General features: G+C 30.1%; 1 protein-coding gene across 1 annotated transcript; it reads left to right on the top strand.

The window, feature by feature from the left end:
- On the top strand, nucleotides 1-27,951 carry MBIP (MAP3K12 binding inhibitory protein 1). The gene is made up of 9 exons (XM_003756433.4): nucleotides 1-195; nucleotides 3,676-3,795; nucleotides 5,341-5,559; nucleotides 5,667-5,763; nucleotides 9,195-9,260; nucleotides 9,757-9,915; nucleotides 11,202-11,299; nucleotides 25,588-25,626; nucleotides 27,391-27,951. The coding sequence occupies exons 1-9, from the start codon at nucleotides 70-72 to the stop codon at nucleotides 27,496-27,498; spliced, it is 1,032 nt and encodes a 343-aa protein (XP_003756481.1). The 5' UTR covers nucleotides 1-69; the 3' UTR covers nucleotides 27,499-27,951.

Raw genomic sequence — 27,951 nt, 5'->3', positions numbered from 1 at the left:
CGCGACAAAAACTGACCCGTGAAAGGGGCGGGCCTAGACGGGAACCTCGGTGGCAGTTGGGGAGGTGTCATGGCTTCTCCAGTGGGGGATGCGGGTCACCCCCGAGGCCTGGACAAGAACCTGGATCAAAGCTGCAGTTTCTATCGCGAGGTTTTAGTTGGTTTTCTCCGTTCAGTCCGCACCTTGACAGGGCAGGTAAATGATAGCGGCGATGCCCTTTCTCCCTCCCAATCCTTCCCCCTCTTCCTCCTCCCTTTCCCCCTCTTTTCCTCTTTCCTTCTCTCTCTTTTTCCCTCTCTTTCTCACCCTCATCTCTCTCCCTCCATCCCCTCCTCTCCCTGTTCTCTTTTTCTCTCACTCCTCTCTCCTTGTTTCCTCAGATTACAAAAACTCTGCTAGGTGAACTAAATTAACAGTCTGAGGCCTTTCATTGGATCTGCCCCTGAGAGAAGAGTTTTCCAGGGTTACTGTGGTGGGGTACAGCCCCCTTACATTTTTCCTCATCCTGGTCTCTTAAGCCGATTTCCCTTCCCTTCCTCCATGGGAAAAAAAAAAAAAAAAAATAGCCGCCGAAGAAGTCAATAGAAGAACTGAGAAACTGGCCTGGCTAGTAAGAAGGCCTATTAATCCCCTCAGTGGAATTGGCCACAGCGCCGGGAGCTCAGAGTTGGACGTCTTTCAGAGACCACTAAAAAGTTCAATAACTGTTTGTACGGAAAAGGATGTGAACACAGAAGATCCTTATCTATTTTGGGAAATTTTATTCCCCCCACTATTTTTGTGACTTGATATAATGAATAATAATGTAGTTTACATTTTTTTCTCTAGTGGGTCATATTTAATTACGGAAAAAGAAGACCACACCGACCAAAAGAGTAGGCCACTTTTAATGTCTCATGGGTATAACTAATTTTTTACTAAGTCCTTTAAAATGCAAAATTGAAAGTTGATTGTTTACATGTTTCAGACTAATGTTTGAAAGAAAATTTTTAAGCAATTCTTGTAACAATATCTCACTACCTACTTGGAAATCTTAAAAGTATTTAATTATAGTTATATGGTCCAAGTAGACATTTGACTTAAGTAGTTTGTTTTATTGTTTTTTGTTTTTGGTTAGTTACAATCTCCCTTTTCTCTCTCCCTCCTTTTCTCCCCCATTTGATTAGCATAGAAAAACATGTTTAAAAAAATGTCTCCTAGGACTGGGCCTGATAACAATTGCTTCAAAACCTTATGGGCACTAAACTGACTGTTAGGCTAAATTCATAAACAAAACTGTCCGAGCTTCCGATTTGTGATGGTAGTTTTATTCTTCTGATTATTTTTACAAAAGTTTTGTCAGAGGTAAGAAAAAACTTGGTTTTTCTTTTATATCATCTCTGAAGAGATAGTTTGTGATATTCATCCAAATTTGGAGCAGTTATTTATAGCAATTTTTAAGAATGCATATTCACTTCATTTTTTTTAAAGTATTTGAAAGAGTATGACTTGAAAAAGGATTTTTTTTTTTTAAAAAATTTGCATTTAGGCCTTATACTTAGCCAGTCTAATCTCCAAACAAGGGGGGAAAAAAGCAAAGCAATTGGAGCTGGACTTAAATGAACTAGGATGGAGATAAATTGTAAATTAAACAAAATTCTGTTATAGTCTTTTACAAAATGGATGCTTTTTTTCCGGTGATAAGTTAAATTTTTAAAAGAATTTTGATTATATGAAAGTTTTCACAGTCCAGATTTTTTCAAAGGCATATTTCCTATAGATTATATTTTTATGTATTTCCCAGACTCTAGGTTCTATTAGTCACATGACTTGACATTTACGTCTCTGTGAAATGTGTAAATATCATTACTTGAATCTGACACAGAAAATGCTGTCAATTAAAAAAACCCATAGTTCAGATTGATGATTAATCAAAAAACTGACCATATTGATTATGTTTTTTTGATATAATAAAAGCAAAAGTTTTTCGAGTACCACTTTTGTAAGAAGCTAAATCTTAAAATTTACATGATTTGCTTAATATTATTATGATCCTAATTGTTGATATTGTTTGATTAAGTAACATAGTATTGAATGTTTTATATACAGTCTCACTCAAGTCATAGGTGTTCTTAATTTTTAACTTTATAGCTTGCCACATTGGCCCATTGACTATTTTTCATTTGTTTTGAACTTGAATTTTTTACTGTTGTATTATTAATTTCTATGCAGAACAGCCAATCAGTGACGGGTTAATGAAAGTTTTGAAGTCAATCAATATTTACATGATCTATGATATATATAATTAATGAGAATTTTGAAGTCAGTCAATTTTTACATGCTCTATGAGATACATATATATATATATTTAATATTGTCATTATTGAAAGTTACAGTGACTAGCCTTTTTTTTTTAAATTTGAAATAAAAATTATCCCTATATATGAGTGAAGGATTACGTGGATTTTTAAAAATTCCTTTATTAAAAATGAAAACAATTACATAAAATTGAAATATTAACATTTATAATAAATCAAAGTTAACATAACTTCATTCTCCACAAAAATTTATTGTTTGGATTTAATGTGCTCATTATCAAGTAAGGTGCTTATAATTATTGTAATCATTGCACTGAATTTATTAATCTCTTTGCTAGCCGATGAAATCTATTTATATGACATTTTAAAAAATACAGATTGATAATTTCATATTTCTTTTTATATCTCTGAAAGACTTAAAACTTAGAGATAAATTCTAAATGTGTTCTAGTGTTTTCATATTCATGGTATTCCATTTATAACCCTTTTGAATTTTATCTCTTCTATGTGAACTCATGGAGGATTTGTAATATTATCTTTTGTAAAAAAAAGTTTTAAAAGTAGTAAGGCAAACCAGGTTTTTAGTAAATTAATATTATAATATTTTTTATTCTAGTATATAATATAATCTTATTTTTAGTTGCTTTTCATAAATGTTTTATACCTACCACAGATATATTTCTTATCGCTTATTCCTTAATTTAATTAAGCAATTTGGAAATTTATTAGAAGTCTTTTGGGACTTTATTTAAAACAGTGGATTTACTCCATCCACAAAATGTATGATTGGATTCAGAAAAGTTAAATTGTATTTCATTTTTCACTTCTAATACTCAGTTGAGTCATAGTTTGGATAATTTTTTGAGAGCACACTTTAAAACACTAAAATAGGTTTCATAAACCATATCTAGTAGTCTTGATTTACTAAGAAGTTTGGTAAAGAAGGCAGTCAATAGAAGTATGATTCAGATATCAACAGAGGACAAATAATAGATATTAGATATATTTAGCTAATTAAAATGATGCACAAATTAGAAACTCATTCTGATTTGAATGGGTTTCAGTATGAGACAAGTAACCTTCAACCCAAGTCAAGGTTGTTTAGGAATACCTAAAGTATCTTATTATAAGGTAATTTCATCTATAAGGCAATCCCATGACAAGGGACTTAACCTCTTGAGGGTGTAAGACCATGCCTGTTCTTTTATCAGAATATTCAAGATTCTAATACCTTTTTAGCTGAAGATTAAAAGATTGATAACTTTGAGCAAGATAGGTATGTGGGTTGCTCTGTAAAAGTCCTATTTTTTTTGTGACAGCACATGTGTACAATATAATGGTGTAATTTTTGTGATGGTGCTGTTTTACCCTTTTGAAGCTTAACCTTGGAGATGATGTGGTGAAAATTACAATCGATTGGAACAAGCTTCAGAGCCTCTCAGCACTCCAGCCAGCATTGCTCTTTAGTGCTCTTGAACAACATGTTTTATATTTTCAGGTAAATATCTTGTTGGACACATTAACTTGACTGTGAGAATAGAATCTAATTGTAGTAAAATTACAAGCTTATCACATTTCAATTATTTGTAGCTTAACACTATTAATACACAGTTACAGATAGGTTTCAGTATAGTTGTAAGACTAGTTCAGTAACTGATGGTGTTTCAAAGATTGAATGAATCCATTTCTATTCAATTCTAGACCTGCATTGTAAATTCAGTACAGTTTCATCTATGGTGGGTTATAATTAAGCAATAAGACACGGCAGGTGTGTGTCATGCTATGATAATGATTTCATGCCTTGGGTGAGTTTGGAGGCTCATGGAGTGCTTTCAGTGGTTTAAAGAGTAGCATTATCTCAGCATGACACATCCTGCAGTGTCTATTGCAATTAAACATTTTCAGCTTAGTTTTTTAAAAGAAAGTAATTTCTGTGTTATTGTCTCATCTTAGTAAGTAGCCAGTAACTATATTACCTGGTAATTTTCCTTAACAATTTTTGGAGCATCCTTTATATCAGAAGTAGACATTAAACTGTTAGATATATAGTAATATTTTGTTATTTCAGTGCATAACTTCCTGTATAGTCAGATGACTATATTGGTAATTATATAAATTTTTATAGATAAAATTCAAATCTTACAGTGTTAGGTGGAGAAATGGAAGAGCTCTTTTGGATTCATTACTTTAGAGACATTAAAATGTCATTTTTTATAAATTATAAAAGAGTTGCCATAACAAAGGAAAATAAAATTATAATTCTTAAAGGTATAACCTCAAAACGTTTTTATTTAAACTGGAATATATGTTAATATTCATATCTTCCTTTACTTCAAGGACTTTATCCTGAAATTTAACTTTTATATTGGGAGTTATAGTTATTGGAAGGGAAGAAGAAAATAGGTGACTGAATTACGTTATATATTTGTAGTTTTTTCTTATGTTAGTAATATGTTCATTTTATGCCATGTTTCATTTTGTGACCTAAAGATAACTTACCATGACAGAAAAAGCATAAGTGTTCAGTACAACATCTATATATTTCATGTCTGTGTTCTTTCCTATACTTTGACCAACTGCAGTTTCAAGTGGAGAATCTCCAGTGATGTACTGATAATGCAGGGCTTTACTGAGTAGAGCACTGGCTCTCATGTTAAGGAGGAAAAATACTAAGCTTCAGAGTTCTGAGTAGGCATGTGAATGACATGCTAATTAAGTGACATTGGTGCCAGAGGCTGAGCCTTTGATTTGGGATAAAATAACAGAGTGATTCCTTCAAAGACAGTTAGATTTCTTAAACCTAAAGGTTTCTTAAATTTCTTAAGATATAGATTTCTTAAGTTTTTCACAAATCTCACACATGATGATAATCATGGCTGCACAAAACTACAATTGTCCTGTGTATTATTATTATTAATGCCAAAATGCTAAATTTATATTCAATAATTTTTGAAAATTGAATTTAAGTAGAAATATTAAAATTATAATAAATTTAATCTTGTTCAGGTTAAATGCTATCAAATATGCCCATGGTTTTTCTTAGCCTTTTTTAGAAAAACTTAAGTGCCTGATTAAAGAGGAAATTATTAATACCATTGAAGATGATAAAACAAAATTGGTCAACAAAAATGATTCAAAAATATGTCCTGATGATAACCTGCATGCAGATGAAAAATACGAGGATTGTGGTTTGGGAGTTCTAAAAGACAAGCAAATTAATTTTGATCCAGAAGTGGTCCAGATAAAAGCTGGAAAAGCAGAAGTAAGCATAAGTGTTTTTATCTTGAATTTAAATGTTTTTTAAAAATTGAAGTTGAAAGTTTCAACAATATATATAAATATACATATGAACTTGTTTGTTACCTACAGATTGACAGGAGAATATCCGCATTCATTGAACGAAAGCAAGCTGAAATCAATGAAAACAATGTCAGGGAATTTTGTAATGTAATTGATTGTAATCAAGGTAAATATCCAGCCAGAATTTAATCTTCAGTTCATTTTCTTTTTTTCTTTTTTCTTTTCTTTTCTTTTTTTAAGTTCTTAGCTCTTAAAAATCAGTAAATTCAAGAATTCAGTTTTATTTTAGGATCAATTGTAAAGATTTTTCTCTTGCTTAACAATAGAATCTTTTACAAAATTGAAAATTCTATAATTAAGATGACCAAGTTTGGCTGCAGAATTGGAGAAATCTATCTCTGCCCCCCATTAAAGAGGTAGGAAACTATTGGTTTAAATGGTGAAGATCTCAGAGGGTTGTTTTGTTTTCTTTTCCTAATTGTTTTCTCATTCTTTTTTTGTTATAGGGAAAGCCTTATGTGTTATAGGTTGGGTGGTAGGTTGTATTGAGAAGTAAATGTGATACATACAAAATATATTCCTAAAAATAAATTTTAAAATAGACTATTTTCAGAAATGTTTTGAGGATTATGCTTCTTCAGTATTAAGAATGAAGTAGAGTAGGATGTTGTAGTAGTTTTACAGTGAATTATATTCCCTTTTAAAAATAGTTGAAATTTTATAAATTAAAATAAAGACTTACAGTTTTGTTTTTGTAATATTGGTCCTAACAGTGAGCTAGAAATTGGTTGTTTAAATTTTTTTTCCCAACTTGAAAGTATGTTTTGTATTGTGTTACATCAGTTGATTGCAGAAAATTTTGTCATGATTTTTCTTCTTTTATAGCACTAAGATATGTAATTGTTAATTTCCATTAGATTCTTCTAGTATAAGTTTTGCCACAGCATGAAAAATGTTGAGAAATACTGACATAGCTCCTTGTCAAATGTCACTAATCATTAGAACACAAGTTATCATTACCAAAATATATGAAAAATTTGTTCTCCTAAATACTTCCTTTTTTCCTCGCAAATCCTTTGACTAATTAAAGAGATATGGAAGCATCAGATAAGATTGGGAGTAACACTTCTCTCCTTTGGTTGTCCATTTAATAATTTGTTGTTTTAACTTTCCCTATCATAAGCGTTATACAGACACGTTTTCCTGATTCTGTGTGTTATACCTGTGTATATTTTTATTATATATATACACACATAAAAACATAAATGCGTGTGTGTACTAAAGGAAATGGCAAACTGAGCATCTTTGCCAAGGAAACCACAAATCTGGTCACAAAGAATTGGATACAATTGAAACAAGTGCTTAATATAAGCATATACATTTGTATAAATATATAACATAAGTAACTTCTTTTATAATAAAATTATTTGCAAAGCATTAGATGTGATGCATTAGCAGAATCTCATTTTTAAACCTTAACAATTCATCTGCAGCATATATTAAGAAAATATTTTTTGAGGGGAAGGGAAAGGTGTCCCTTAATATTATTTTTCTATTTTCCATGTTAACTCAAATATAAATAAATATTTATTTTATTAGGAATAAAAGCTACCAAAAAATCAAAATGTTCAACAGGATTCCTTGTCTAATAGAGTTCTTTGCTGACCAAAAACAGGGCTATAAAAGATTTTAGCAAATAATTATCTGTACTTACACATTCACCATAATAGGCCTATTTGAAATTCTTGTGGGTTACCTAGCTATTGAGTTAGGAGTATTATACCATCTTAACTCTTAACAAAGAATGATTTTTTGTTATGTTTTTTTTTTTAATCCCTATGATCTGTATTAAAGCTAATTTTAAATAAACTGATGATAAAAATAATATCACCCCCCAAAAATAATTTTTATTATGTATTAACTTGAGTTTGAAGTTTTTCTTCACTCAATTTCATAGATCTAGAGCTGTAAAGTACTTTAAAAGTCATCTAATCCTTTTATACCTGAGAAGGTACAAAGAAGTTAAGTGGCATATTCAAGATCATACAGCATTGAGACAAGATTTGAATTTTTGTCTCCAGAGGCTCCCATTATTCCCTTTTTAAATATTAGTACTTGTTTTGGATATGAGAAACACTTCGACTAGAAAAGTATAAATGCATTTTAACAACTTGTATTCACTTATACTTAATATTATTTATTTTTATAAAATAGTTGCTTTAAAAAAAATCACTAATAAGAAATAGGATTTTTCTTTTAATTTTTAATCTAGAAGGAAATAGAGGCCAGTCTTGGGGTCTGGAAGACTTTACAACCTGCCTCTGACTTTGTCCTATGATCATGGGGCAAGATACTTAAACCATGAATGGCCCAGGTAACTTTGAAAAACTATGAATTGTAATGCCAACGGCTTTGGTGAAAGGAGTTGCCACACCCTACATTGACAATAGCTATGATTTTAAAATTACAGGTCTGTACACACCCCCACCTAAAAAAAATACTAACATATCCATTTTGGGTTTGTTTTTGGCTAGTTAAAAATGGAAATGGTTCAAGAAATCAATGTATATTTGATTCTTCTAAATCTTGTGTTTTACTTTGAAGTTAATAGTTTCTTATCTTTCTTTTGGACTCATAATAATTTATAGTTGACAATATGGAAGTGTGGCTAGAGAGATAACTTGGAGTTAGGAAGACCTGCTTTCAAGTTCTGTCAGATAAATACTACCTATGGGATCATGGGCAAGTCACTTAATCTCTTAGTGACTCTAGCAACTCTCTTAAGAGTATAATACAAATGACAAAGCAGATATTGATATTCATTGATAGAAGTTCCTTTTTAATAACTGCTTGATGAAAAAACAAATTTTTTGTTTTGATTTGATTTTGATTTGGTTTGATAAAAAAGCAAAAATTGTCTCCCAGGTTAAGTTTGTGCTTAGTTAAAATTAGTTAAAACAAAAGTCCTAGGATAAATTGTAATCTGTTTAAAGATTTCAAAGAAAGGCTATTCTGTAGTGATAAGATTTTTATATATAGTCTACTGTTAGATTTCAAAGTTCTTTACTATGATATAGCTCTTAAAAAAAATAAGCAATATTTAAAATTTTTATAATCAAATTTTAATTCTCAATACCAATAAGCATAAGAGATACTAAATATTTTTTTAAAAACCAAATCAATATAATTACTTCTATTTTGTTAAAGAAGAAATAAAATTTTTCTGCCGCTTAGAAATATGTTCTCTTGTTTGGACTTTATATTATATTCTTCTGCTGTAGCATAGACTATTTTGAAGGTATTATATTGATGTAATAGTATCATCTTATATGATCCATTGTTTACATATGAAACTAAACTTTTGAAACACTACAAAAAAATTTTCTTTGCATGGAAGATATGTTAAAATAACCTATGAAGTTATGAATTTAACAAAAGTTAAATAATTAATTTCTTATACCAGTGTGTTATACTTCAGTATTTAGAAAGAACTTGATATTTCTACTGTATTTCTTAATAAAATGAGCTACTTGGGAGACTATAAAACTTTACTGTATAAGTGACTAAGATCATCACGCTTTTCTGAACTTTCCTTAGAGAACAGCTGTGCAAGGACTGATGCTGTTTTTACTCCTTATCCAGGATTTAAAAGTCATGTCAAGGGTAAGTAATTATGTAATTCAAGTCACTTAACCACTGTTTGCCTCAATTTACTTAACTTTAAAACAGAGGTAGTGATAGCATGTATCTTACAATGTTGTTTATAAAGACAATATTTTGATTTTTTTATTGATTTTTTTATTTTATTGATTTATAAAGATTTATGAAGATTGCCAGCAAGGTACTGGCATATAGCATATATTTAATAAATAAAATAACTTAGAGCATCAGTAAAGCCTATGCTAATCGAGACTTTGTGCTTAGTGATGTATTATTTTCTTTCCTAGTTTCACATTTTTTAAATGTCTACTTTTCTTTTTTAAGCATAACTTTTGTCATTCTCTATCTCTATTTGGAGGTGGAAGGAACTTTGACATAAATAATCCTTTAAGAAAAATCAAAAATAATTATTTTGGAATTCATGATTTTAAAAAGTTCATATACACACACACACACACACACATCAAAGTATATGTAAAAATTTTTCTTGATAATTTAGTTTCTAGAGTTGTGAATACCTATGGCCCACAGACAAGAAGTAGAACTGAAGGAATACAAGGAACTGGTCATAAAATTAATAACATATTCCGTGACTGTGGGAACCAGGCTGTAGAGGAGAGATTGCAAAATATTGAAGCTCATTTGCGATTGCATACAGGTAAGTGAGTGTGCTAACTATTTGAATAGATGTATTTTTTCATTTACAAAATAATAAGTTTCAATGTTTATTCTTTGTTGTTTTTAAAATGTTTTAAAATCCCTTAAAAACGAAAAGGGAAGGATATTCTTATGTTGAGAAAAATTTTCTCTTGTCCTAAATTATGAATTAAGACTCTTATTAATTGGTACAATTAATAATTACTTATTAATTTACATTATATATTTATAATATAAATAATACATTTATATTATGATTATTAATTAATTGGTACAATTAAACGCTTGAATATTTAAAAAAGAAAAAAACTTCCAAGTATGTTTTAAAAATTTATTTTTAAAAGGTACCCATTAAAATCCTCTTGGGACAGTTAATTATGCCCTCCTAAATTTCTTTTAAGAAAAATAAAAAGGTCAAAATGAAATTATAAGAATACTTAAATGGCTTTCTATTCCAATTCTAAAAGATTAAAGTGTCTATTTTGCATCCTTTGTGTACTTATGAATATAACATAAATTATGGTTTTTAAACTTTTCTTTCCTCAGAGAACTTTTCCTGAAGTCTTAATTATGTATCATAATCTTTTTATTCTGAAACATGATTAAGATACACCTTAAAACAAAGTTCTATTTAAAAAAAAAAAAACTTACATTATTTAATAACAATTCTCCTTGGAGAAGATTTTGTACTTCCATAGGAAAATTTCCAGGTTAATTATTTTAAGTTTTTAGTAAACTTGAAATTTGTGTTATCTTAGTTGCCCTCCATCCTTCCTAAAAAGAAGACTATAGGCTAGTTTAGGTACTCAATAAAAGAGTTTTCTGCATTGGTATACTCCAATATATAGGAGAAATATTGAAACAGGAGAAAGTGAGGCAAATAGTAGAGAGAATTAAAATTGGGAGAAATTTGATGTTGTCTTTGCTGTTCCCTATGATAGTAGTTATTGGATTTTCTTCATCCTAAACAACTAAATGGTCTGCTCAAAAGTCTATTAAAACTCCCCTCAAATATCATAGAAACTTTAAAGAACATGCTAAGCACCACAAATTCTTGATAATTCATATAATATAGTATGTAGTGTTTTGAAAAGGTTAGATAAAATATGATATATCCCAAAGTACATATGACTGATTAAAGAAAAGATTTCTTTGTACTTCATTTCAATGAACCTTACTGGGTCAATTATATAAAAATCTTTTAGCACTGTTTTAAAAGTCAAAATAACAAAATGAGATCACTTTTTAAAGTTTACAGCTTTCAGATTCTTAAAATTTTTTCTTTAGGTGGTCCAGTACCTAGAGATATTTATCAGAGAATTAAAAAACTTGAGGATAAAATCTTGGAATTGGAAGGCATTTCCCCTGAGTATTTTCAGCCAGTTGTAAGTAAAATTCACTCTCCTATGCATTGTCTTATATATCACATGAAATAATATTTGTAAAACTTAACAGGTAGTGAGTTTTTAAAGCTAATTAGCATATGAGTGCTTAATAAATGTTCTTCCCTTCTCTTCATCCTTTTATTACCACTCCCCCTTTTCCCAAGAGCATTAAAATCTGACTTCTGTTTTGAAAGTTTCTTGTTTAGCCAGTTAGTATTTTGTAAACTACAAGACCTAAGCTAATTTTCTTCATCGTTTTTTAAATTATTTCCCTTAATTTTTTGAAAATTTTATATAAAGAAGTTGTATACAATTCTTTCCCTCTTTTTAGAGTTAAATAGTGTATTGCATTAGGGCAAAAAGAAAAAAAGTTGTATACATCTGAACTTAGAATAATGAAAAGATAAAATTTTTCTTGGTTATTCTTTGTTATGCAACTTTGGTTTCTCTGAGGAATTCTTATGAAGTGACTGAAAGTAATAATTTGAATGTAACACTCATTTAGAAATTACAGTGTGCTTCTTCTGAAAAACTTTGCCTGCGAATACAAACCATATATACCTTCACTGACATTTGAGGTCTCATAAAATTTTTCTTCCAACCCACCTTTCTTTCTTTCTTTCTTTTCTTCTCTTTTCTTTTTTTCTTTTCTTTTCTTTCTTTCTTTCTTTTTCTTGCCAGTGTTATGTTGCTTTTCTGTGTTCTAATCAAACTGAATTATTTATTTTTATTCAAAAACTACCCATATTTCTTCAACATTTTTTACTCATATTTGGAATGCCTTTGTTGATATTCCTTTCCCATTTTTTAAGTCCCAACTATATCTTATCTACTCTATAAATTCTCCCTCCCTCACCATTAAAATTATTTTTTCCTTATTCTTTATATAGTCTTCTTTATATTTTTGTATTTTGATTATACATTTATATTTTAATTTGTATAACATTTTTCTATTTACTTATATTATCAAAATACTATGAGGGCAAGAATCTTAACTGTTTGTCAAGTGAAAATACCTAACTTGAATTATATGTAGAAAAAAATTTAAGAAATGTTTGAATGAATTACTGTTTTTTGTACTATTGTCTGACATTTTCATTCTAAGCATCTTTAACTTATTTCCCTACTTTTTCATTTGTTGTTGTTGTTCAGTCTTTGAGTCATGTCTGACTCACTGAGTTCATGGGGTTTTCTTGGCAAAAGTTTTGGAGGGGTTTGCCATTTACTTCTCCATTGGAGTAAAGCAAACAGAGGTTAGGTGATTTGCTGGGGAAACACAGCTAATAAGTGTGTGAAGCTAGCTGAATTTGAACTCAATTTCCTTCCTCACTCTAGACTCAGTGGTCATAGAAGTACTTGGTATCTTTTAATCATGGCCTTACTTTTTTGTTAATCTCCTACAGCCTTCTTTTACCTACTATATGTCTTTCCATTGTCTTTAGGATCATGTACAATTTTATAATAAAACAAGCCCTTTAAATTAAAAATAAATTTTTCAAAGCTCATATTACATATAAGAAATATTGGAGCTACCAAGAGATAAACTGTCTTTAGTGAACTTAGAATTTACTTTGAAGGATTTTTTAATCTCACTGATGTAAGTCCCTCCTTCATTTGTGAGGATCCTACTGATTTCTCTGATTTTTATTCATGTTCTCTCAAATCCTTTTCAGAGGATTCAACTATACTATACTACATTATTTTCTGGCCATTGTGATTGCTTTGTCTCTGTGGCAATTGATTTATATTTGTTAAACTTCCTTAGGAAATGGTTAAATATCTGTTCTTTTATCCATTTTTCTTTGTCAATAGTTTTTTTTTTTTTTTTTAAACTAAATTATATTGGAGATAGTTATATAGCATATCTTATTTTAATTTTTCATCTCCTATAAAACTTGCCTATATCACTTAGCACTCAGCTTATATTAACTTGCATTTTTTCATCTTGATCTATTTGTATTGTGAATAGGAAGACAGGACAGATGTCCGGTATTTTCTTTGTCTGAGAAACATTTAACATTTTGAGTGCTAAGTGAATGGTTGGAGTTGAGTTTATCACTGGGAGTTAGGATGACTATAGTGAATGATTCATGAAAGAAGTAGGATTTGATTGTTGACTTATAATTGAAGAAGAGAGAATGGCTTGAGTAAAAGTGCAGAGAAACAGGACTAAATATACCTGTGTTCTGTGAATGTTGAATAAATCAGTTTGGTTATAGCAGAGGATTTATGTAGGGTAGTAATAGAAAATTGCCTCTCTAAGGAGTTTAAATTGCGTCAACTTTTTTGAGCCAGGAAGAGTTATGTTCTAATAAATTCAGTTGAAACTTTTGGGTAAGGAAGGGATTAAGGTATCTACAAGTTAGAATTCTAACCTGGAAATATTTTTCTTTACAAGATTTGCCCATATACATTTTTTTTTTAATGTTAATCAATGACTTTTTTCCCACCAGAGTTCAAAATATTTTCTTGTTTGAATTATGTAAATCATATCAATTCAGTTAACATTTTACTTCTTTCATCTTTTTTGTATGAATATTTGTGGTTTATATTCGTTGTCTAATAGAAGTAATTATAGTAATAATTATAGTTAACATTTATATATAGGGCTTTGTTTTGCCAAGTGACTTTCTCAGTTCCTTATGTAATAATCCTCCCCAAAACTTGTGAAATAGATGCCACAGATATTATGTATAATGTTAACAGTCAATTGGCTTATAACTCTAACTGCCCCTATGATTTTGGACCATATTTTTCCTAGGCTTTTTCTTTTAGAATGTAAGGTTGATATCAAGTACTGTCTTATTTCCTTGCATTTGTATCCTAAGCCTTTACATTACTAGTCCTTAATAAGTGCTTTTTCTTTCATTTATAATATTATCCTCATTTTATGGATGAGGACACAGAGACTAGAAAGGCTTCATGATTTGTCTGCAATCATATAATATGGTCAAAAGTGAATTCAAACACAGGGCTTCTTTATTCAAACCTGTCTTCTTGAGTTTTCCAACTTGTCTTAAACTTTAAGTTTTTTTTCCCCATTCTTCTTTAATTTAGAATATATATTCTGTTTACTTACTATAAGAGATGATTGGGCATGTTAAACCATTTTGCATAATTTTTGTCGTCTAAAGAATATGAATATTTGAGTTAAGTTTATTACTTTATTGATTAAAAAAAATCTAAGCTATATAATTTGAACTTCTTTGACTGTTCCTCTCTTGTCAAAACTTTTTCTTTTTTCACCTCAGGAAAAAAATATATATATAGGTGATTCCTGATCCTGTATGTTTGATTGCATTTCCTTATACTTCTACTTCTTTTACTCTGTTAGTCCTTTTTGAGGTAGCATCTCATTATTTCTTTTCCTTTAATTGTTCCAGGATAGTCTCTTCTTAATTTCCTTTAACAGACATTTGTTAATTACCTACATTTTGCTAGATATTGGAGAGCAATGATGAAAATAGCATGATTCTTGCCCATAGAGTAAATACTACTTTACTGAAAGTTTTTGTTACATATTATGGGGAAACAGAGAGATCTAGAAATCTAGGAAAACTAAATGAGTCTAGTGGTTTAGAAAAATACTTTCAATTTAGGTGTGGAATGAGAATGTGAAGTCATTTAGTAGTTTTTGATACATGACAATGAGAAGGTAGATTGGTGAACACACGTAGGGAGGAGGTGGATGGCAGAACAAGATGGAGAAATAGTTTGGATGGAACATAAAAATATAAATTGCATGAAGGGGATTCATTTGGGAAAAGGCTAGAAATATAGGTACACAGTATGGTTATATTGTGGAAGAATTTAAATATGTAGCTTAAGGAATTTATATATTGTCCAATATGCAACATAAGAAATCACTGAAAGTTTTTAAGCAGTAAAGTGATATATGAAGGTCAGTTTCTAGTGGAAAAAAGAGACAACTATAAAGAAACCAATTAGAAAGTTATTAAAGCAGTCTAAGCGCAAAGTAATAATGAACTCAGTGCCTCCACTTTCTTCCTTCCATCATTTCTTTAATCCTTTCTCTATTTAAATTGTTTTCTCAAAAATCAACAATGATTTAACTGTAAAATCAATTGGCCTTTGCCTAATCTTTTTTCTCCTTTACTCCCTGTAGCATTCTTGAAACAAATTATTTTCTTAATTTCAGTAACACTAAAACAAAAAAATGGACCAATTGCAATGGGCCAAAGCTAATTGGATTAATTTTTTAGAGATTATGTAAATGCCTACACATGGATTCAAAATTTCAACTTCATCAGTAAGTGGGTAGACATAACTGGAAAATAGTATATAGGGGAATATATGGGGATTTTAGGGTTCAGAAGATTAATATGAGTTAATTAATAGTGATATAATAGCCAAATCATAACCATTGATTTGATCTTAGAGATCTCAGAGGGACAGAAAAGATGGTTGCAGAGGATACTAAGAATCACATAGCTTTTAAGGCATCTGTAAACTTTTAATTGGCAACTGATACAATTAACACTTTAAAATGAGTTCTTTGCTCAGTGACCAATAAGTTAAATCAGTATTGCTAGACAAGCAGAATCATAACAGTATTAACATTTTTAAGAGAATCATGATGTCCATAAAGAGACACATGTCCTGAGCTCTAATCACATCTGTAACATTGTTGTCCTTTGTTGGAAACACATTTTTAAAGAGAGATACAATTATTTTTATGGTGGTCTTTTTGGAAAATATTATTTATTATTAGTACTGCATATGTGATGACTAAATATTCCATGAAATATTGTTTCTCATTGTTTTTGTAAATATTTGAATGCATTCTATTTTGGATAAATATATTCTACCAAATCTTTACTTTACCTATATAAAGAGTACCTATGAACCATCCTTTCATTTAAATACGTCTTCCATCTTTCCTCTGTTTAGTTGTTTTGTTTTTTGTCTTTTAAGCAAAATTGTCAGAACTATTATAATTCTGCTCCTCTAAGAAGTATGTCTGCTTATTGAGTAAGGAGCTTCTATAGTGTTAATTGTATTAGTTGTCAATTTTTGCTGTCATCTTTCCTGTTCCTCTGTTCTTGTTCCTACTGCAGAAGCAAAAGGCTGTTGCAAAGAACTAAGGGCCATTTTGTTGTTTTCATTGTTTCATGGTTGCCATGACCAAAAAAAAATACATGACCAAATGACCAGATCAGACCAGAAATGCCTTTCCATAGTAAGCTAGACTGATTCTCAGAGAAGCCAGATTTGTTCTTGTAATACTGTTCTTGTAATACTTGTAATACTGAAATCATCTGTCTATATTCAGACTATTAATGAAGTTCAGAATTAGTCAAAAGCAAGATTAAGATTTAGAAAATGGTATAGTGTATAATTGGAAGAATTTAATTCTTAAACCATTTAAATAAATTATTGACTTTCAGAAGGCTAAATTGAAAACAGAAATTATGTCAGTAATGATTGTAAGAATATTTTTGAAAAGTTTAACCAATGTAAATTAATTTACCACACAGACTAAAATAATGCAGCAAGTGCCTTTGTCAGCATACCTGACATAGGACTTTAGTGCCAAAGACATGGTTGCAAAAGACAACACAAGTAAAATTTGTTAAATCTTACAAAGAAGAATTCAATGAATAGTATGAGCATACAGCAGAGAAAAGCTGTGAAAAGCAAGTCTAGTTGATTTCTTTATCTTTTCTCATGTACCTTTATTCTTTTTAAATTCAATTTTTCTTTTATTTTCAGTCCTCAAATTCTTTTCCTTTACCTTTCTCTCTTCCCATAGAAGGCAAGGAAAAAGAAATTACAAATATATATAGACATACAAAGACATATATATAGACATATATATTTAAGAGAAGGCAAGGAAAAAGAAATTACAAATATATATAGACATACAAAACAAATTCCTATATTAGCCATAGTCTAAGAAAAGAAAAAAACAAGAAATAGAAAAAAATATGATTCGTTTTTTACTCTGAGTCAATCAGTTTTGTATCTGGAGGTGGATAGGATATTTCATCATGAGTATTTTCAAATTCTGGTGGAATATTGTGTTTGTTTTTTTAAAGAGCATTTTTTCCCCAATTACATGTAAAGACAATTTTTAACACTTTAAAATTTTTTTTTAATATTGTTCCTCAGTTACCCTCAAAATTTTATTTATTTACATTTGTTTTTAAGATTTTTGAGTTCTAGATTCTCTCCTATATTCCCACACACAGTTAAGAAATTACATGTGAAATTTTGCAGAACATTTCAAGTTGTGAAAGAAAATATCTCCCACCTAATGAAAATAAAAACCCTCAAGAAAAATTGTTTTAAAAAAAGAGAGAGAGAAAAAGAGAAAATGCTTTAATCTGTATTCAAACACAACTAGTTTCTTCTCTGGGTATGGATAGGATTTTTCATTTAAGTTCTTCAGAGTAGTCATGGATGACTGCAAAGAGGGAGAGTTTTCTTTCCTCGTTGCCTATTCTAATTCCTTCAATTTCTTCACTTATTGCTAATGCTAATATTTCTATTACAATATTAAATAATAGTGATATTAAGGGGGGTATTCTTTGTTTTATCCCTGATCTTACTAAGTATGCTTCTAAGGAATCTCCATTACATGTAATGCTTGTTGATGGTTTTAGATAGGTATTGCTTATCATTTTAAGAAAAATCTTACTATTTCTGTTCTGTTGTAAACATGGTCAGTTATGCTGTCTTCTTAATATTGAACTAGTTCTGCATTCCTTATATAAATCCCATCTGGTCATAGTATAACCTTTGTATATGATCCTTGTGATATATTGCTGTAATCTCTTTGCTAGAATTTTATTTACAGTTTCTACATCAATATTCATTGGGAAAATTGGTCTGTAATTTTCTTGCTGTTTTTACTCTTTCTTGTTCAGGTACCATAGCACTATATTTGTGTCATTAGAAGGATTTAGTAGGACTCCTTTCCTATTTTCCCAGTTAGTTTATATGGTATTGAATTTAAATGTTTAATAGAAAAAAAAATGTTTAATAGAATTAACTTGTAAATCCATCTGGCTCTGGGGATTTTTTTTAAGAGAGGTCATTTATCATTTGTTCAATTTCTTTTTCTAAAATGGGATTATTTAAGCATTCAATTCAATTTTCTGTTAATCTGGACAATTTATAGTTTTGCAAATAGTCATCTAAATTCACTTAAATGATCAAACTTATTAGCATACATTGACAAAGTAGCTCCTAATTATTGCTTTAATTTTCTTTTCATTGGTAGATTTATCCTTTTCGTTTTTGATACTGATAATTTGATTTTTTTTTTTTTAAATCAATTAACCAGTACTTTTATCTATTTTATTGTTTTCCCCCTTTTAGGAACAGTAGATTCAATGGTTTTCTTTCAATTTTATTAATCTCTCCTTTGATTTTTCAGGATTTCCATTTGGTTTTTAATTTGTTCTTTTTCTAGTTCCTTGTCTGTTTTATAGATGTAAGCATTTAGAGAGAGAAATTTTTCCCTAAGTTCTGCTGTGGCTAATATGTCTGTTTTTAATTTTTTTTTTATTTTAATTTAATTCAAAAATATTTTAATGTCTCATTACTGTCATTCTCTTTGATGAAATTACTATTTCTTAGATTTATTCTTTGATTCACTCATTCTTTAGAATTACATTATTAATTACTGTTATTAATTATTGTCATAATTATTAATTTACAGTTAATTTTAACCTGTCTCTTCACTGCCTTATACATGTAATGTAATTTTTATTGTATCATGATCTGAAAAGAATACATTTAATATTTCTTTCTTTGTACATTTATTCATGGGGTTTTTATGTGAAAATATAGTTGGTCAGTTTTTGTGTAGGTGCCATTTACCACTGAGATAAGATAACCTTTTTGTCTTCATTTTTTGGTTCTCTTGTTTTATTTTTGAAAGTTATATTTTCTGTTTAGTTCTGGCCTTTTCATCAAGAATGTTTGAAAATTCTCTATTTCTTTGAATGTTCATTTTTTTCCCTTGAAAGATAATCTTGTTTTGCTGAGTTATTGATTCTTGGTTGTAATCCAAGCTCCTTTGCTTCCCAGAATATCATATTCCATATTCCCCCTTCCTTTAATGTAGAAGCTGCTAAATCTTTTGTAATCCTGATTGTGACACTTTGGTGTTTAAATTGTTTCTTCTGATTGTTTGCAGTGTTTTCTCCTTGACCTGAAAGTTATGGAATTTGGCTATTATGTTCCTGGGAGTTTTTATTTTGGGATCTCTTTTAAGAGCTTATTGGTAGATTCTTTTAACTTACTTTTACTCTTTATGTCTATAACTTGCAGATAGTTCAGTAATTCTTAAATTATTTCTTCTGGTAAGATCTGCATGTCAATTGTTTTTCCAAAGGAATGATTTTAGGAGTAAAAAAGAGAAAACAAAAATGACTAATAATGAGTTGATAGCCAAGTATAGGAAGATATCTGTCTCAAATGCATTCTTGGAAAGACCAGACAAGTGTATTTTGTTGACCTTCTCTTATTTATCTTTGAAGTATGACATATGTCTAAATTCCCCAAAAAAAGGAAAGAATCTTCAGACATCAGGGTAATGAGCTTGCCTTTGGTTTCCTCTGAACATTTAAAATGTACTATAAGGATGGTTGGTGAATAGCTAGAAAAGGAAGGAATTTTTTTTTTTTTTTTGAAAGCTTAGCTTCTAAATGAACATTATGCTAAACTAGTCTTCTTCTAGAATCAGGAGATCATTATACATAGCAACAAGAGATTATACGATGATCAACTCTGATGGATGTGGCTCTCTTCAACAATGATTCAAACCAGTTCCAGTTGTTAAAAGAAGAGAATCAGCTACACCTAGAGAGAGAACTATGGGAAATGAGTGTGGACCATAACGTAGCATTTCTACTCTTTCTGTTAATTGTTTGCTTGCATTTTTGCTTTCTTTCTAGATATGATTTTCCTTATGTGGCAAGATAACTGTATAAATATATATATATATACACACATATATTGGATTTAACATATATCTTTTTTTTTTTTTTTAACTAGTTGCCAGAGTTTATTTGCTTCTTTGACATAGCTTTCAAGACCTTCAGAGGTCTTTTTTTTTTTTTTTTTAATTTAATAGCCTTTTATTTACAGGTTATATGCATGGGTAACTTTACAGCGGGATTTAACATATATCTTAACATATTTAACATGTATTGGACTACTTGCCATCTAGGGGAGGAAGTGGGGGAAAGGAGGGGAAAAGTTGGAACAGAAGGTTTTGCAAGAATCAATGTTGAAAAATTACCCATGCATATATTTTGTAAATAAAAGGCTACAATAATAATAAAAAAAGTAATTATTGAAATAGAAATAACCAACAGATACTGCAACTTCACAAATATTAGCTATCTGCAGTAGAGCCACTCAGGCTATTTGAGTTTCTAGTGACTTTTTTTCTTCCAATGAATAAAAAAAATAACTATGAAATATACCAGGAAAAAAATTATATTGGCTTTATCATGAAAAATAAATATTACTTCAGTTATTTTGATCTGAGTTTATACAAAAATGTGTTTTATGTTTATGTTCATATATTGTTCCCGTATCTGTTTTAGCAGTTACACTCTCAGATATTTTATATTGTGTAGGAATTTTAAATGGTCTAAAATAATTTTGAATAATATTTCTCACACATAATGTAGTTTTTCTGTTTTTTCATTTTTTTAAATAGCCTTTTATTTACAGGTTATATGTATGGGTAATTTTACAGCATTGACAATTGCCATATTTTTTCATTTTTTTATTAAATCTATTTTAAATGTAATTTTGTCTGAGATCCTGATTACTCTCTAACATTTTTACACAATAAATTTTGCCCCTGGCCTTTAAAAAAAAAATAAACTAGTCCTTTTCTTTCTGTTTCTTTTGAAAGAGGCAAGTATATAAATAAGTATATACAATATAAATTAAAATTGATTTTGAGGAAAGGCACTAGTAACTAGGAGAATAAGAAAAGCTCTTTTGTAAGAGGTAGGGTTTGAACTGAACTTTGTAGATTCTAGAGATTCTAAAAAGTGAAGGTATCAAGAGAGGGGCATGAAAAAACATGAGAAATAAATCTGGAAAAAACTCAGAAATTATATTATGTTTTGGAGCTGGATGGTGAAGGATTTTGACAAATAAACGCAAGTCTTATATTTAATCCTAGCGAAATAGAGACCCTTTGGGGTTTTGAGTAGTCTTAAGTGAAATTACACTTCAAGAAAATCACTTTGATAGATGTGTGTACATGATGAATTGCAAAAGTTATAAGGCTTAGATGAATTGGAGTAGCTTAAAGTAAGGAGATAAGTTATTAGATTGATACAGTAGTCCACACAAAAGGCAATAAGGACTTAAGCTAGGGTAATGGCTGTCTGAGTAAATAGAAGAGAACAAACGAAAGATATTATGAAATTAGAAATGGAAAGATTTGGCATCTGATTGGGTATGTAAGGATGAAAGGGGAAGTCAGTACTCAGGAATAGTGTGGTACTCTTGACAGAAATAGGGAAGATAGGGAGAGGAAAAGGTAAAGGTGAGTTGAATTCACTTTTGCATGTGGTATGAGATGGCATCCACTTTGAACTATCTAATATGCAGTTGGAGATAAAAATATGTGAATGGAGGTCAGAGAGAGACCTGGGCAGGTCATCTGTATTGAAGTGATGATTAAAAATATGAGAGCTATTGAAGTGTAGGTTTAAAATTTAAAGAGAATAGAAAAGTGCTCAAGACAAGGCTTCATATTTTGTTTTTATTTTTGAACATGACAGTTTGGAAAGAAAACCTATCATCTGGAGAGTTAGATTGGTCTGGAGCAGGGAGTTTGTACCAAAGTAAAGACTACTGAAGCTTCCTTCAGTAAATGTTCAGATAATGTTGGAAAAGGTTGGAGAACATTTTTGGGAGAATGTGACAGGTGACTTCAAGTATTTCGAAAGCCTATCATATAGGAAAAGCAAGAGAATTTTTTTCTTCTTGTTCCTAGAAGGTAGGTTACAGCGTTAGAAGTTACAGCGAGATAAATTTAGGTTTAATATAAGGAAAAAACTTTTTTCAAAATTAGGTATACTCTCATGGAATGAGCTGTCCTGCAAGGACACTCGAAGTCTTCAAGGAAAGGCAGAATGACTAGAGGGAATTCTTGTTGAATTGTTGAGATCTGTATCCTCTGAGATCCAATTTTGAGATTTTTTTTTTTAAAAAAGAAGTGGACCAGTCACATAGTGAGGGAGAGAAATAAAAATGGGCCAGAATTCTTTAGAATGATGATTAAACTTTTTGAAGTTGTTATGGACAAGAATTTATATCTAATTGTTATGGATAAATTGAAATTTACATAATTGGAAGCAGTATCCATGCCAGTTAGATTGTGAATCCTTTGCAATTATGGGATAAAAGTAGAAAACTTAAATATTCTCCTGTGCCTCTTCTGTAAATGAATTACTAATCTGGTTTGCAGTATTGTCAGATATTATTCTAAATATTAAATCATACTAAAACTGTATATGCTCTAGCATTCCTTCTAAGAAATGGATCTTACTTATGCAATTTATCTTCTGTGGACTTGACCTTTCTAGAAATTCTACCTAGCAAAGTAGTCCAAACATTGAAAGTTATATAGCCTGCCTTTCATGAATTTGGTTATCATGCAGATGATTCCCAATGTATATCTCTATACATAAAGCTTAGTTACCAACTACCTCCTAGATATCTCATCTAAGATTGACACCTTAAACTTGGCGTATCTGAAATGGAATGTTTTTGTATATTTTTTCAAATATGTCCATTTTTCTCTATTTTTAAGAGTATTCCCATCCTATTTACTGTTTAAATAAGTACTAACCCACATTTATCTTTTACCTTCTATACTTCATTTCCAGTTACTTTCTAATAAATCGTTTTTTTGTTGTTGTTAAATTGTTTTTTATTTTTCTAATTACATATTAGGATAGTTTTCAACATTTACTTTTGTAAGATTTTGAGTTCTAAATTTTTCCTCACTAAATCTTAATGAATCTTCCTTTAAAACACTTTTCTTTCTCTTCTCTCCAATCTTAGGGTCATTTTCCTGGTTCAGGGCCTCTTGTCCGGAACATTGAAGTAACCTCCTAAGAGATTTTATTGCTTCCATTCTCCTTTTCAATATATTCTTCTGAAATCTGAATTATTCTTACTATAAATAGGTCAAACCATATTACTGCCCTGCTTAGAAATCTTCAGTGGCTCTCTTGTTTCTGGTATAAAATTCCTAAGCCTGGCACTTTAAATTCTTTGCAAATCTGACTCCTACCACCTTTTTAGATGCATGCTGCATCTTATATTCCAGACAAACTGTCTTGCTAGCTTTGATCCAACTAACATTTCACATTTTATCTTTGTAGCTTTGTACAGGCTGTTCTCTAAAGCCTGGAAGTGAACTGCCTCCTCTCCTTTTGAAATTCCTAAATTCCTTAAGAGATCAGCCCAGGTATCACCCACTGAAACTCTTCTTTTCTCCCCCACTTCTTCCCCTCTTTCTGAGGGGGAAGATAACTTTTGCTATCTTTACTCATTTATGTAAATATTACCCAATAGAAAGCAAGCTTCTTGAAGACAGCAATTATTTACTTTTTATGTTTGTCTCTCCAGCACCTAATACTATGCCTTGTCCTAATAAGTATACACTTATTAGATTTTTGTTAGAATTACATCAAATTTGATTCTTGTTAGGAACAGAGTATTGATTAGGCCATTATATATATATATATATATATATATATATATATATATATAGTTGATCTGGATTTTGATTTTGAAATTTTAGCTGAAGGATTTAAAACTTTTTAACAATAGATTCCAAAAAGTAAACAGCCAAGTGGGAAAACAATATTTCATTTTCACCAAGCATGTGAAAAATTTGATTTTGGGGATGTCTGAATTTTGGGTAGACTGAATATAGACAAGTAGAACCTTAAGAGTAGAGTACTTGTTCTGCCTGTCTTTGGAAGGGCCATCTCAATGAAAAGTTGGCAAATGTTATGTTTTCCTGAACCTCTTGTTTTTCATCCCTCTACCAAAAACAAAAAAATTATCTGTCACCCTGGCATTATGTAGATTACTTCTTAGATCTTTCTTCCTACTCATCTACTAATGCTTTACCTCCCCCAAATTTTCTAGAATTCTTAGTCCAGAGTCTCTTTTTACTCTCTACCCTTTTTATCTGTGCATGTGTAAATAGGTAGTCTTTATTTCATATAAGAAATAAGAATATAGTCTTTGAAAGGAAAGACTTGGCATTTTTAAATTTTCTATCCTCAGCATCTAGTATAATGTTTGCATATGTAATAGATACTTCATAAATATTTGAAGTGAATCCTTAAGAAAGCATTAGTAGACAATATATCAGTATTAATTAGATTTTTTCCCCATATAATTTTGTTTCTTTTGGTAGAGATCTAAGATTTAGCCTTTCCTCCTGCCACGGTGTGTCCATAGGCAAATCACATTACCTGGGGTGGGCTGGTCTCAATAATTTGCCTATTTATGCCTCAAGCTAACTCAGAGGCCCATTATGTTGTCATCTGTAATAGGGGAATAATACTACTACCTTAGGCTTAGATTTTGAGTTATAAATTCCTACTCAAAAAACTATGAAACACACACATACATACACACCACACACACACACCCCTCTTCCCAAGCCTATGGTTTCCTTAATTAAAAGTAAAAATAATCATATGCCACTTTAGTTGAGTTCCTTGTTCCCTTCATGCAACTTATGACTGAAGCTGAGCTTTCTCTGCCTCCTTGTAGCTCTGAAAGCTGGGTAGGGATTGTCATCCTTTTTTTAGTCATTGTTCTAGGAGGAGGAAGAAGAAGAGAAACAAGAGAGTTCCCATAGTTGTTTTACTGACTCCAGTCTCTCAAATTCATCATTAGGAGGGTTTAGGAGCAAGAACATAAAATAATATCTAATCTTCCACTTGTGATTGCTTCCTTTTTAGGATTTGACCTATTCTATCTACTCTTATTCTTGTGAAGCCTAATGCCTTCTTTAGTGTTCTGCATATAGTGTGAAATGAAAAAATATTTGTTGAATTGGGCACCTAATATTTTATGCTTGTCTTAAATATTGCTCTTAGAAATCTGTCTTGGAAATTTTGTTTAGTGATTCATGATAGAATTATTCATCTAAAGTGTATATTCTACAAGTATTCTAGAGCAGAATTGACCACTCATATTTTTTAATAATTAATGACTTTGGGTTTTTGGTTTTTCCCCCCATGTTTCATTAGAATTATTCTGGAAAAAGAAGAAAAGTGCAACCACCACAAGTAAGTTATTATCTTAATTTCATTCCAGTTTCTAATGTGTAGATTTTACTTTATATTATGTACATTATTAAACCTCTTATTTTAATTGTCTGGTATTAGTAGAGTGAAATGTCATTAATTTGAATTAACCTAAGAGAAAAGCCACATAGTGAAATATTAATTATAATGATGGCTTTTGTTTTGGTGGGTTTTTTTTTTAATATAGAAAGTTTTTAAACAATTTTGAATAGCTTGATTTATATATATATATATATATATATATATATATATATGACAGAGTATTTAATAGAAATTACTTAGTTTGCTTTCATTCCAATTATATGCATGATTCCTACAGATCTTAACATAGTTTTGAGCTTTAGCACCACCTGCAGTTTTAAACTCTAGTAGCCTAAAATTGCACTAGGACTTTATATAAATTGGAAAAAGTTTAAACTAAGTGGCAAAATAAGTGGAGCACTAGGTTTTGGAGTCAGGAAGACCTGAGTTTAATCTGATCTTAGATACTTCCTAGCTGTTTGATTCTAGACAAGTCACTTTACTTTTGTCTGCCTCAGTTTCCTCAAGTGTAAAAATAAAGATAATGAGAACACCTATCATCCAGAAATTATGAGAATCAAACAAGATAAAATTTGTAAAGCACCTTTTCAATTAAAATACGTTGTTACTATTTTAATATTTAAACTGAATTTTTAAATGCTTTGTTTTCCTATCACTACACATTCCTTATTTGCACTTTTTGTTTTTATTCATTATTTTTTAATCCAGTATTGGTAGTACAGTGTAATGTGGTAGAAATTCAAGAAATTACAAGCTGTCCCCCATATTTCAAATGCTCTCTTCACTTCCACCTCTTAGATTTCCTTGTTCCCTTTAGGAATCAGCCCAATTCCATCTTATCCGTGAAGCTATTTCTAAACAATCTACCTAACAGTGTTCTCCTCTCCTTTATTGCTTTTCATTTATTTTGTATTAATAATTGTGGATTGTGTTTTCCTTATGTGTATATGCAATACTGTCTCTTTAAAGTACTACAATCCCATATGAAGACATTTAGTTTTGACAGGGACAGAAAAATTACTTTTGCTTTAAAAAGTTATATCAACTGGTAAAAGATTAAATATATTGCCTATTTCATAAATGAATGCCTTGATCCTTTAAAAAAAAAAAAAAGCAGGAAAAAACACTGGTTTAATAAAAATTGTTAAGATAGAAGTAAAAAAAATGGAATGAATTTTAATGTTTCATATTTGTTTTTCCTATTCCTATTTTTTCTATTCCTTACATATAGTAATATTTATTTGCTCAAAATCAATTTCCCATTTGAGGAGAAAAATACTGGCCATTTAAAATATATAAAACTCTCTTTAGACATTTAAAGTCTTGCCTAGTTTTTTTTTCATCTATAAAATATGCATAACAAAATTACCACTGAGAAAAGATTATGGCTTAGTGGTTTGAGAACCACCCTTAGAGTCATGCTGAGGACTTGAGATCAAGTCCTGCCTTTCACATGTACTAGTTGTGTGACTTGGGGGTAATCACTGAAACTTTCAGTGCTCTGAGCAACTCTCTAAAAAGTTTAGTTGCTAGTCTCCATTTGGTAGGTGACCATTTCCTACTGATAGTAAGTGCAGATGTCACCCAAAAAAACCTAAATTGCTTTCCAGTCCTCAGAAATAATGTAAAGAAAGCATTTTGTAAACCTTAAAGCCAAATGTTATTTGTTATTGCTCAACAATTTGTGTCCTTATTTATTTACAGCAGAACTATTCGTTGGCTGAACTTGATGAGAAAATTAGTGCCCTTAAGCAAGCTCTGCTAAGGAAATCAAATGAAACAGAATCCATGGTCACTGATCAATTTCCATAATGAAGTGTCTTTATTGTTATTTTTGTTAACACATGTAACTTAAGGAACTGTTTAATTACTGTATTTCTCCTTAGACTTTGCCCTCTTCCCAAGTATGTTCTTTAAGTTTTGCCAGAAGTGTGAGTCCAGTAAAACTTATTAGTCTAATTTAAAAGTATTTTGTGAATGCTTTGAAAATGGAAGTGTCTAAAATTATTCACTTTTGTTATGAAGGAGATGTTTTAGCATTTTTTTTTTAGAAAATTAATAAAAAAATAACTTGTAAAATTGTATTTTTTATCTGTAATTATTTGTGGACCAAGAAGGATAAACATCATTTTCACTAGTGTGATTTTTAAAAGGTTTTATATTTGTAATATTGATATTTGTTGTGTGTTTTTTTAAGTGTGTCTTGTTTAGCATGTCTGTTTTAAAATACTATTTTTCATGTAAATAAATATAATTGAAACTTTT

This window comes from Sarcophilus harrisii, chromosome 2 (assembly GCF_902635505.1).
Source record: "Sarcophilus harrisii chromosome 2, mSarHar1.11, whole genome shotgun sequence".
In the NCBI taxonomy this organism is placed as follows: Eukaryota; Metazoa; Chordata; class Mammalia; order Dasyuromorphia; family Dasyuridae; genus Sarcophilus; species Sarcophilus harrisii.
This window is presented reverse-complemented; position numbering and strand designations above follow the sequence as displayed.